Source organism: Mastigoproctus giganteus, chromosome 7 (genome assembly GCF_048544385.1).
Source record: "Mastigoproctus giganteus isolate SK-2022 chromosome 7, ASM4854438v1, whole genome shotgun sequence".
Taxonomy (NCBI): Eukaryota; Metazoa; Arthropoda; class Arachnida; order Uropygi; family Thelyphonidae; genus Mastigoproctus; species Mastigoproctus giganteus.
In genome coordinates, this window is record NC_143581.1 from 133,152,825 (window position 1) to 133,164,926 (window position 12,102).

Consider the following 12,102-nt stretch of genomic DNA (forward strand, 5'->3'; position numbering starts at 1 on the left):
ATTATTTACAAAAATATTGTGCAAAATCTGTATATAATTTAATTTAATTTTACATTAAACGTTTAACGATTTATTTTTCTTTATCTCTTGTGTATGTAATTGTATATTATTTACAAAAATATTGTTCAAAATCTGTATATATTTTAATTTAATTTTAAATTAAACATTTAACGATTTTTCTTTATCTCTTGTGTATGTAATTGTATATTATTTACAAAAATATTGTTCAAAATCTGTATATATTTTAATTTAATTTTACATTAAACGTTTAACGATTTTTCTTTCTTTCTTTTTGTTTTTCTCCCTCAGACTTCTTGTTAGCGGACACTTCTCTCTAACGGACAAATTCTCGTTCCCCATGGCTGTCCGTTAAAGGGAAGTTTCACTGTATAACTGCACAATTGCTCTCAGGTTGTTTTCATTTTCTACTATCCTCTGTATAGTACCACACAGTTGGTGCATTACTCTGGGGTTACTTTGCATTTATCAATGTTGAACTTCAATTGCCACTTCTCAGATTGTCTGCCCCACTTGGCCATAATTATGAGAGCATCCTTGGACTCAGGGGAGGTTCCCATGGACTGGAGATGTGCAAATGTATCCCCAATTCACAAAGGGGGATCGAAGGGTGACACGAATAATTACAGACCAGTTAGTTTAACTTCTGTTCCGGGTAAAATAATGGAGTCACTGGTTAAAGATGCATTGCAGGATCAACTAGACAAGACTGCAGCAATAATTCAGACACACCATGGGTTTGTTAAGGGAAAGTCTTGTCTGACAAATTTGATAGGGTACTATGATGTGGTTACAAAGGAACTGGATGCAAAAAATAATTTTGATATCTATTTGGATTTCAGGAAAGCTTTTGACACTGTTGCGCATAAAAGACTATTGTACAAATTGGAGCAGAATGGTATTAAGGGTAAGTTGCTACAATGGATAAAAGGATGGTTGAGTGGGAGAAGACAGAGGGTGGTAATCAATGGGTGCTACTCTTCGTGGACTAATGTTATTAGTGGAGTCCCACAGGGTTCGGTGTTGGGTCCACTGTTGTTTTGTATCAGGTTTAATGTTGAAGTTTGCAGATGATACAAAGGTTGTCAGGGTTGTTAATGACAGTAATGGCAGTGTGCTACTGCAACAGGATCTAGATAATTTGGACAGATGGGCTAAGAAGCGGCAACTGAAGTTTGACCTTGAGAAATGCAAAGTACTGCATATGGGTAGAAGTAACCCCAGAGAAATGTACCAACTGTGTGGTACTACACTTAAGGTGGTAGAAAATGAAAAAGACCTGGGAGTAATTGTGCAGGCAAATATGAAGTTTTTCTGAGCAATGCAGACAGGCTGCCAGGGCAGGTCATGGGGTTTTGTCAATGATATATAGGAATTTTGCTAGCAGGAAAAAGGAGGTGATTATCCCTCTGTATAAGGCAATGGTCAGGCCACGCCTTGAGTACTGCGTACAGGTCTGGAGGCCTCATTTTAGGAAGGATGTAGATTTACTTGAGCGAGTACAGAGAAGGGCAACAAGATTGGTGAGGGGAATGAAGGGATCCTCTTACCAAGAGAGTATTAGTATTAGTAACGGCCGCATGGTGCAAGAAAGCCATGGCTTATGCTGCACCAGCCAAAAAAAAAAAAAATCCGAACAAAACAATGATAAAAACAAAAAAAATAAAATAAAATAAATAACTAAATAATAATAATTAATAATAAAAAAAAAAAAAAGGAAATTAAACCTATCATTCTATGCACTTCCCTTACCCGAAAGTACTATCCAGATGACCTTTGAATTTCCCCAAACTGTCGGCCTCTACTACCCATGAAGGCAGCTTATTCCAGTAATTTATAACTAGCTGGCTAAAATAAAACTTCCTGCAGTCCAATCTAAACATTTCCCCCCGTAACTTGAATTTATGTCCCCTAGTTCTAGCATCATTTATAATCTTGAAAATTTTGTCCTCATTCATTTTACTGATGCCTCTCAGAGCCTTAAACACCTCAATCAAATCTCCTCTAAGGTGTCTAGTTTCCAAACTCTGCAACCCACATATTTGAAGTCTTTCTTCAGGCTTAAGTTCTGCAAATTGCAGTGGCTGGAGACTAGGCACCTGCGCGGTGGCGCCTCCGTAGCCAGGTGGGAAGGAGCAGCAGTGCATAGCACATGCTTCTTGATTAGACCGGGGTTCGAGCCCATCTCAACCAAATACGAGGATGCGGAAAGGTCAAGGAATGACCACCGCTTATTCCCGGAGCAATATGGCCTTAGTCGCTAATGCTCCTAAAACCCAAATAACAAACAAACAACCTGCGCGGTGATCTGATTGAGGTATATAAGGCCTTGAATGGGTTGAGCACACTGAATTCTGATGGAATCCTTCCTCTTGTTCAGATTACGAACCTAAGGGGGCATAAATTCAAATTAAGAAAAGACAGATGTAGAATAGATGTGCGGAAATTTGCCTTTAGCCAGAGGGTGGTTAATTGCTGGAACAAACTTCTATCTGCCATTGTGGAAGTTGATAGGTTGAATAAATTTAAGGAGGAACTGGACAGGCATTTGGAGGGAATGGTGTGATTTTTTTTTTTTTGGCTGCTGCTGCATAAGCTCATACACATGCTTTCTTGCATCACATGCCACTACTACTACTACTACTTTTCTAGATCCTGTTACAATAGCATACCATCATTAACCACCCAGCCAACCTTTGTGTCATCTGTAAACTTGGACATTAATCAAAATTATTCTTTGCCTCCAGTTCCTTTGTGACCACATCGTAGTATCCAACCAAATTGTCCATCGTAGTATCCAACCAATTTGTGAATTAAGGGTATATTTGCACATCTCCAGACTGCAGGGACTTCCCCTGAATTCAAGGATGCTCTCATAATTATAGCTAAGAGGTTGCTTATTTCCTTCACTGCTTCGCTTGATATAATTAGATCACATTCACCTCAGGTGCCTTGCCTTGTGTTTAACTTCAACAATTTCTCCCCTACTTTCCTCTCAATGATTATAAAATCATTGAGTTCCCTGTTAAAGATTGATAAATTTCTGGCATCCACTTTCTAAAGAATTCCTCATGTGTGAATCTATATGCAAAATACTCATTCAGTTTGCCAGAAACCAGAGCAGCAGGACCATTAACAGAGACAGGGGAATTCATATTCATCCCCTCTTTGAGGCAGTGATTCTCGGACGGGATGATCGGTACTGCCTGGCACGCTCTCGAGCCATTTCCGGTTCCAGTGCGCATGCTCCTGTGGAACCACGTGCTGAGAACCATGAGCTTGGTGTTATTTAAGGATGTGTTGTACCATAAAAATCTTACTGTTGAGAAAGGAGGCATATGCCTCTGAAAGCTTCGGGATTTTAGTGGTTTTAGTCTCATTGTTTTATCGGTATTTTAGTGGTTTTATTTTCTCATAAATTCCTATATATCTTATATATATTTTACATGTATTGTAAATAGATTGTATATTTTTATTCTACATTAATTTAAAGAAAAGTTTTGTTATTTCATTAGTTCTATGTATATTTTACAGTATTAAAGTAAATTAAAAGTAATTATTTCAGCAACGGTTGGTGTATGTGTGTAATTCTTGTAAATATGGATGCAGTTCCTTAGATTTTGTGTGTTTCTCAACTAACAGCATAACCTCTCCTCCCTTCCTATCCTGTCTATCCTTTCTGTACCCACTGCACTCACTCCCCAAATTCCAATTCTGCATTCCTTATATCTGTGGGACATGTCTGTGATATCACAACATAATATCTGCTTTTGATATCTTGATCAGCACCTCAAATTCATCAAATTTATTTACTAAACTCCTGGCATTGGTGTACATGGAAGCATGCACCTGTTCATACTCTTAGTTATCCTAACACAGCATGTGTATTTAATTGTTCCATGATGACTCCCATCAGTCCTGGAAATCCCCAGCACCTTACTTTTCGGGCTGCTGCTCATTCCAATAGAATTCGAATCAATTGTTATCATTAGAGCTGTTATTAAGTCACAAAGGAGGTTAGGCAAGCAAAGGCAGATTACAAGAAATCTTTAACAAAGGATGCAAAAAAAACAGCAAAGACTTATTTACTTACATAAACTGTAGAAGGAACAGGAACCATAGTGGTGCTTGAAAGACAAAGCTCAACCCCCTTACAAATATCCTTTGTCTTTCAAGCACTGCTATGGTGTTCCAGGATACAATGTACAAGCAGGTTCATGGCGTGGCAATGAGGTCTCCCATCAGTGCCATCATAGCAAATTTAGCTGTGGTGGAGCTGGAAATCAGGGTTTTTGATAGATTAAATTCTCCCATGCGCACGTGGAAAAGATATGTTGATCATACGTTCACCATTATTCGGAGGGGGGAGAGAAGATGAGGTTCTTAGTTTTCTAAATAGCTGCTCCCCGTTCGTTCAATTTACCTTGGAGGTGGAAGTAGGGGGTACCTTCCCTTTCCTCGATGTGTTGGTTTATAGGGAAGGCCTCCGGCTAAAAATTAGAGTATACAGGAAGCCCATGTGCCGAGGCCAATATACACACTATAACATGGCCCAAACCAACCATCATAAGAACAGTGTCGTTAAGGCATTGTTGGATAGGGTTGGGTCCCATTGCAGCACCACCGAGGATAGAAATGAAGAAATGATACGTGTTACTGCGGACCTCAAGAAATGTGGTTACCCCCAGAGGATCTTGAACAAATTTATTAGAGGAGTAGAGTTTGAGAAGGGAGAGCTGTTCAAAGAGAGCTGTTCACGCCGGTTGCCACTGCATACATTCCTTACTATCTGGGCCTAACGGAACGTATAGCACGGGTATTACGTGACTGCCAGACACGCTGTGTGCAACTTCCGGGACAGAGGTTGCACACAGTTGTGTCTCGGGTTAAGGACCCCATATCAAGGGATATTAGTAGTGGGGTTGTTTATGAGATTAGATGCCCGGATTGTGGGGAGTGTTATGTTGGTGAAACGAGGCGGTGGTTCAAAGATCATCTGGGGGAACACACGAATGCTATAAAATCTGCGGATTATGAGAAGTCCGCTGTAGCGGAACATTATTGGGAGAAGCATCATCAGATCTTCCCGGACGAAGCTGTCATCGTCGACCATGCACATAGGTTTTGGGACCACAAGTGGCTTGTGAGCTTGTGGATTTGTTCTTTTGGGAACAGTACCATTAACAGAGACAGGGGAATTCGTATTCATCCCCTCTTTGAGTCGGTGATTCTCGGATGGGATGATCGGTTCCGCCTGGCATGCTCCAGTGGAACCAGTGCTGAGAGCCGTGAGCCTGCTGTTATTTAAGGATGTGTTGTACCATAAAAATCTTACTGTTGAGAAAGGAGGCAGATGCCTCTGAAAGCTTCGGGATTTTAGTGGCTTTAGTCTCTTTGTTTTATCGGTATTTGAGTGGTTTTATTTTCATTATTTTATTGCTTTTATTTTCTTATAAATTCTTATATATCGTATATATATTTTATATGTATTGTAAATAGATTGTATATTTTTATTCTACATTAATTTAAAGAAAAGTTTTATTTCATTAGTTCTATGTATATTTTACAGTATTAAAGTAAATTAAAAGTAATTATTTGAGCAACGGTTGGTATACGTTTGTAATTCTTGTGAATATGAATTTTCCCAACCCCAGAGGCCTATTTGAAGATTTAAAAAAAAAAAAAAAAAAAAAGAAAGAAAAAGAACTGCATCCAGTTGACATTGGTGGACAATGCAATGTTGAGTCAGTTTAGTGTGACATAACTACTAGGAAAGCAAAATTGAGAGTAGGAGTGTGTTATAGGCTTAATTACTGTGATGAGTACAATGAACAACTGTACAGAGAAATAGAGTGGGCCAGTAAATCAGATTGTCTTATAATGGGAATTTTAACTTCCCAGATATTGACTGAAATTTGTGGGTTGGTCACTCACACACTAGCAAGGCTTTTGTGGATTTATTGGATGATTGTTTTCTACAGCAGCATGTTTGAGAGGCAACAAGAGGGAGTAATACTCTTAATCTGGGTACCAGCAGTGATTATTTGTGCATTAGGAATCTGCAGGTAAAGGAACCACTAGGTGGCAGTGATCACAGTGTGCTGCTGATGTGTGATTTACTTAAAGATGTAACGACCATCTGGTGCACTATGGCCATAGTTGGCAATGCATCTAATAAATCCCCAAACAAACAAACATAATGACTATCAGAGATAAAGGGAAGAGTTTTTGCCTTTGTAAAAGTGACTAAAGTCGTCTCAGACAGTTTTTAAATTCTATATAATGGGACCAAGTGATGATGATGTTACTAACAACAAATTCTAAATTGGGAGCATTCAAGGAAGTAATCTTGGAAGCTTTTTGTCCAAACTCAGAAATACTGTTCAAGGTTTAAACCTAAATGGATGGCATATGAATTAATGAGACTGATGGCAGAGAAGAAAAATGCATGGGATACATATAAATTATATGGTGACACAGAAGGGTATGCTAGCTGTCACGAAGGAGGTTTGGCAAGTGGAGGCAGATTATGAGAAATCTTTGGCAAAGGATGCAAAGAAAAACATCAGTCTTCTTTACTTATGTAAACTCTGGAAAGGAAAGGGATGAATCAGATTAGTCCACTTGATATTGATGGTTCGATTGTTGATGCTCCTGCTGAGGTAGCTGACAAACTGAATGATTATTTAGTATCTACATTCGCACATGAGTTATTCAAGGAGGAGACAGCCAGATGTTCATCAAACTCTAACAGGGAGTTAAATGATTTTGTAATAACAGAGAGCAAAGTGGAAGTGAAATTGTTGAAGTTGAACATAAGAAAGGCACCTGGGGTAGATGGGATATATCCAGTTATATTGATTGATAAGGCTCTTGTCATATACTCCATGTCTCAGCAGGATTGCAGACACGTTCAAATTAAACCCTAGCTAATGATATTTTTTACAACATTTCCCTGTACTTGTGAAGTAAGTCTAAATATCTCCTGCTCTTAATGTCATTACTTCCAATTTGTACAACAGTATTACCTTTTGTGCCCATAAAAAATGATATCTGCTGTACAACAGCATCAATTTCCCCAAGGGGCTCACATCTGGTGAGTATGGGCTTGGCACACCCAGGGTCTTGAGCTGGATATCATCATTCTTCTCTTTCTTGGTGATTCCTTTCTACTTGTCTCTCTCTCTCTCTCTCTCTCTCTCTCTCTCTCAGGGTAACTTGGGAATTTTTTTTGGCTGGTGCAGCATAAGCATAAGGCTTCCTTGCACCATATGGCTAATAATAATAATAACTTTTACTCCTGGCTGACATACTATTTTGCCCCTGGCCCTGTGGCCAATGGTTATAGAGAATTTATGTTTAAACTTAAATTATTTTATGAGTGCAGTACTGTATCAGAGACGGAAAAAAATGGACAGACAGAAAGTTACTGATTATTGGATCTTACTAACTTGCATTTGCTTATAACTTTGTTAATAGTTTTTGTATTTATTATTTTCAGGCTGATGTTATTGTTTGGGATTATAAAAAAAAAGACAAATATGGAAGTCACAATATCCACAAAGCAAAAGTAGAAGCAGTAACATTTTCCACTAAAAGTAATTATGTTATTTCCCTAGGTGGACAGGACTGCAGAAGGTATTTATTTAAAATTTGTACATCGGTCTTATTGCACAAATTTGCTGCTGATTTGCACAGTTTGCAAACTAAAGGGCCTATTTCACATATTTATGCATTTGAATAGATTTTTCCTAAAATGTGTTAATATCTTTAGAGTAAGTTAGACTTAAACTTCAGTTTGTATTAATTAAAAAAAATAGATAAATTTAAAGGTAGGAAATAATTTAATAATTTAATAATTTAATTGCAATTTCTTGCTATATTATTTAAGGTTGGTGAAATTGATTAGCATTGCATTTTATCCTCATGCTACAGTACAGTGAAGGGTTTTTGAATTTGACCCTTTTAGAATTTCAATTTTATAAAGACAGTTTTATGATTTTTACAATGGATTGTATATATTCATATTTTCTCTTCTGGAAAGGTATGCCAACGTACCACACATTTTGTGTACAAATTGGCTATTAATAGGGTTATTGTTTATGCAATTGTTTACAAACACAAAAACAAAACAATGTACCATGTGCATGATTTTTGTGATTTCATTTGTATAATGTATAATAACTCCACCTACAAAATGGTTCCTACCCTTTTTGTGATATGTTTCGAAAAAGCAAATACTTGTGGAAAAAGAAACTAAACTCTGACAAGCCTGGTTCGCTATTTTGAAAGGGTCACTCACGAGCTGGATTTAGGGAATAATTTCGACATTGTTTATTTAGATTTCAGCAAAGCTTTTGACTCAGTCCCACATGAGCGGTTGCTTTATAAGCTGGAACAGGTTGGAATCACTGGGAAAATCCTTAGATGGATAGAAGGATGGCTTCAGGGCAGGAGGCAGAGGGTTGTGATAAATGGCTATTCCTCAGATTGGGTTGATGTAAGAAGTGGGGTTCCCCAAGGATCAGTATTAGGACCACTGTTGTTTTTAATTTTCATAAACGACATTGATGAAGGGATAGAGGGCGTGATGTCTAAATTTGCAGATGATGTTAAAATTGGTAGAGTAGTTAATGATCACTGTCAAGCTGAGCTTCTTCAGAGAGACCTAGATAGACTTCAAGAATGGTCAGAAAAATGGCAGCTGTGCTTTAATCCAACAAAGTGTAAGGTATTACACCTGGGAAACAGTAATCCCAAAATAACTTATTCACTTGGTGGAGTTCAACTAAACCCAGTACTGGAGGAAAGGGACTTGGGTGTTACGATACGGTCAGACATGAAATTCTCTGAGCACTGTAAACAGGTTGCAAGGAAGGCCCATGGTGTCCTATCGATGATCTATCGAACTTTTGCAAGTAGAGATAGGGACGTGATAATCCCATTATATAAGGCTTATGTTAGACCACACTTGGAATACTGTGTTCAAGTATGGAGACCGCACCTAAAGAAAGACATCGAGCTTCTTGAAAGGGTGCAAAGAAGGGTAACTCGCCTGGTGAGATCGGCAAAAGGGCGTCCTTATGAAGAAAGACTTCGAATATGTGGGTTGCAGAGTTTGGAAACTAGACACCTTAGAGGAGATTTGATCGAGGTGTTTAAGGCTCTGAGAGGCATCAGTAAAATGAATGAGGACAAAATTTTCAAGATTACAAATGATGCTAGAACTAGGGGACATAAATTCAAGTTACGGGGGGAAATGTTTAGATTGGACTGCAGGAAGTTTTATTTTAGCCAGCGAGTTATAAATTACTGGAATAAGTTGCCTTCATGGGTGGTAGAGGCCGACAGTTTGGGGAAATTCAAAGGTCATCTGGATAGTACTTTCGGGTAAGGGAAGCGCATAGGATGATAGGATTAATTTCCTTTTTATTTATTTTTTATTTCATTTTATTATTTTTATTTATTTATTAATTATTATTATTTATTTATTTATTTAATTTTTGTTTTTATCATTGTTTTGTTCGGATTTTTTTTTTTTGGCTGGTGCAGCATAAGCCATAGGCTTTCTTGCACCATACGGCCGTTACTAATACTAATACTAAGCCACATGTGTACAAAATATTTTTAAAAGGAAATAAGTATGAGAGCTAACCAGTTATAAATATACAAATCACAATTTCCTGATCAGATTATGCACCCGAGGGGACATAAATTCAAATTGATGAAAGACAGTTGTAGAACAGGTGTGTGGAAATTTGCCTTCAGCCACCAAGGTTGATTGCTGGAACAAATTTCCATCTGTCATTATTGAAGTGGATAGCTTAAATAAATTCAAGGAACAAATGGACAAACTTTTGGAGTGATTGGATGGGGTAAAATGGGAAGTTTTTTTTTTTCTTGGCTAATGCTGTATAACAGGTCTGGTCTGGCCAACCCAAATCGTTCTGCGGTGCCACCTTGATGAATTGCAAATTTTCTGTGGGCCACACAAAATAAAAAAACCTTTTAAAAATAAAAAGCCTTAAAAATTAATTTATTCATTCATTTTTATTATATATCTACATCAATGAGATATTTGCTTTTTTTTGCGATCACTCAATTTAAAATTTTTTTAAAAATCTACTTCAATATCAATATTGGTAGTTGCACACCTTAATTTGTGTGTTATTGAAGCTCGAGACTTACTTTTAATAAATTTCATTTTTGAAAAGAAAGTTTCACAAACGTATGTGGATCTGAAGGTGCTCACAATTTTTTGTGCAAAAAAAAATCATAATTTGGGATACTTTTCTGCTGTCACATACATGTTCTAAAAGTTGATTTTTGATGTTGTGGTGTGAATGTGTTTTAATTCATTGTTGCACTGTAAATCAATTATTTCCATCTGCAGAGTTTCCGGTTTGAAAAATAAAGCTAGTCTAGTATTATATTTCTCATTACTTATCATGCCTAGTGCAGCTAGTGAATGATTTCCCACTGATATAAAAATCATCTGGTGGGCCGCGGGTTGGCCAGGCCTTCTGTATAAGCTTGCTTTCTTGCATCATATGTCTCTGCTAATGCTAATGTTACTATCAAAAAAAAAAAACAGAGATTGAAAGAATATACTGTGCGTGATCAATACTCTTCATGCTAAACACCAGCAGAGCCACCTGATGGCAGTTTTTGAAGTCCACACTTATAAATATTCATCTTTTCCTGGGATGGAAAACTGAGAAAAATTCCTCTCTGTGTGCTTTTTCCAATAAATCTGGATTTATTGGAAAAAAATTTATTGATTAGATTGGTGGTTTGAGCCCGTGACCACCAAATATGGAGGATGCAGAAAGGTCAGGGAATGACCACTGCACATCCCCGGAGCAATATCCTGGTTTTTCCAATAAATTTGCTAAACTGTTCAAGTTATAAATGTAGTATATTGCAAGAGGTTTGTATCCAAATCTTCAGCTTAATTTTCTGCCTACTCTTGAGCTCCCTACAAAATGTAATGAGCTCACTACAATCACTGCAGGATAGAAGCCTCTGCAGTGATTCATGTTTAAGGAAAATGGTCCATAATCTGCCATGCTGGTCCACTGCGGGTTGGCAGATGGACCATATTTAATAGTCAGGGGCTTGAACCCCAGTTTACTCAAAGAGCATGTGCTACTGCTCCCGAGCACTCGGCTACGGAGGCTGACAATAATTGTAAAATAGTCTATAATCAATCCAAACTTGATTTTAAACATGCTAAGAGTTGAAAACTTGCTTCTTCTGTTGTTAGTGTAGTAGTTGAGCATTGTAGTCTCTTGCCAACGCTATTTATTATTACGAAGCATTCTACTTTTTTCCCTACTCTTTGTCAGTGAACTTTGATAAATCACTTTCTATGCTACCCCTCCATAGTCTTCTGATAGAAGGATGTTAGAAGGATTCTGAGCAGTCTTGATGCCAAGGAAGGTCTGGGACCTGATGCCATTTCTGCACTTGTTATTCAAACCAGTGCTTCTGAACTTCCTCCTATTCTGTGTTGCACTTTTACACTTTCTTATTCTACTGGTGCTTTGACAAATCTTTCCCTTCCAATTATTGCCCAGTTGCATTTACTATTATTTTTTCCAAAAAAAGTAGAGAAATCTTTCAGCACCCAAATCTTAACCTTTCTCGAAACGTTCAGCCTGATCAAGGATAATTGATATGGATTCCATCATAGGTGATATATTGGTGTATGTTACTTTGAACAAATTTGATAGAAAGGTTTGGCAAAACTCAAGAAAACTATTGACATTCCTAAAATCCTTGATTGTGGTTTTTGCAGTGTTTTCTAAATAAGATGCCACCTTATGGTTTACTCCCTGTGTTTTGCAATTTGATATCCAGTTTTCACTGATCGTAGACAGCTCTGTGTGTTCTAACCACTCCACTACTGCTGTTGTTCTGAGGTTCTTTTGTTTCTTCCACTTTTATTAATGATTTATATTTTCTTTCACTTACATTAATAACCTTCTTCCACTTACTGGAAATCTTACTCATAGTTTTTAACTTTGGATAAGATTTTCGTGTCTTCTAACTTTTCCACTAATGCTAGAGTCTTTCATGCTG

The 12,102-nt window shown here is 37.5% G+C and overlaps 1 protein-coding gene across 3 annotated transcripts in view; it reads left to right on the plus strand.

The window, feature by feature from the left end:
- The window catches only part of LOC150083209 (cilia- and flagella-associated protein 52), a 494,791-nt gene that overhangs the window by 74,158 nt on the left and 408,531 nt on the right, over positions 1 to 12,102 (plus strand). For all 3 annotated transcript variants that reach the window (XM_090377911.1, XM_090377913.1, XM_090377912.1), the window contains exon 4: positions 7,520 to 7,656. In XM_090377911.1, the coding sequence (XP_090234037.1) occupies positions 7,520 to 7,656 (137 nt within the window). The remainder of the gene's footprint in view (positions 1 to 7,519; positions 7,657 to 12,102) is intronic.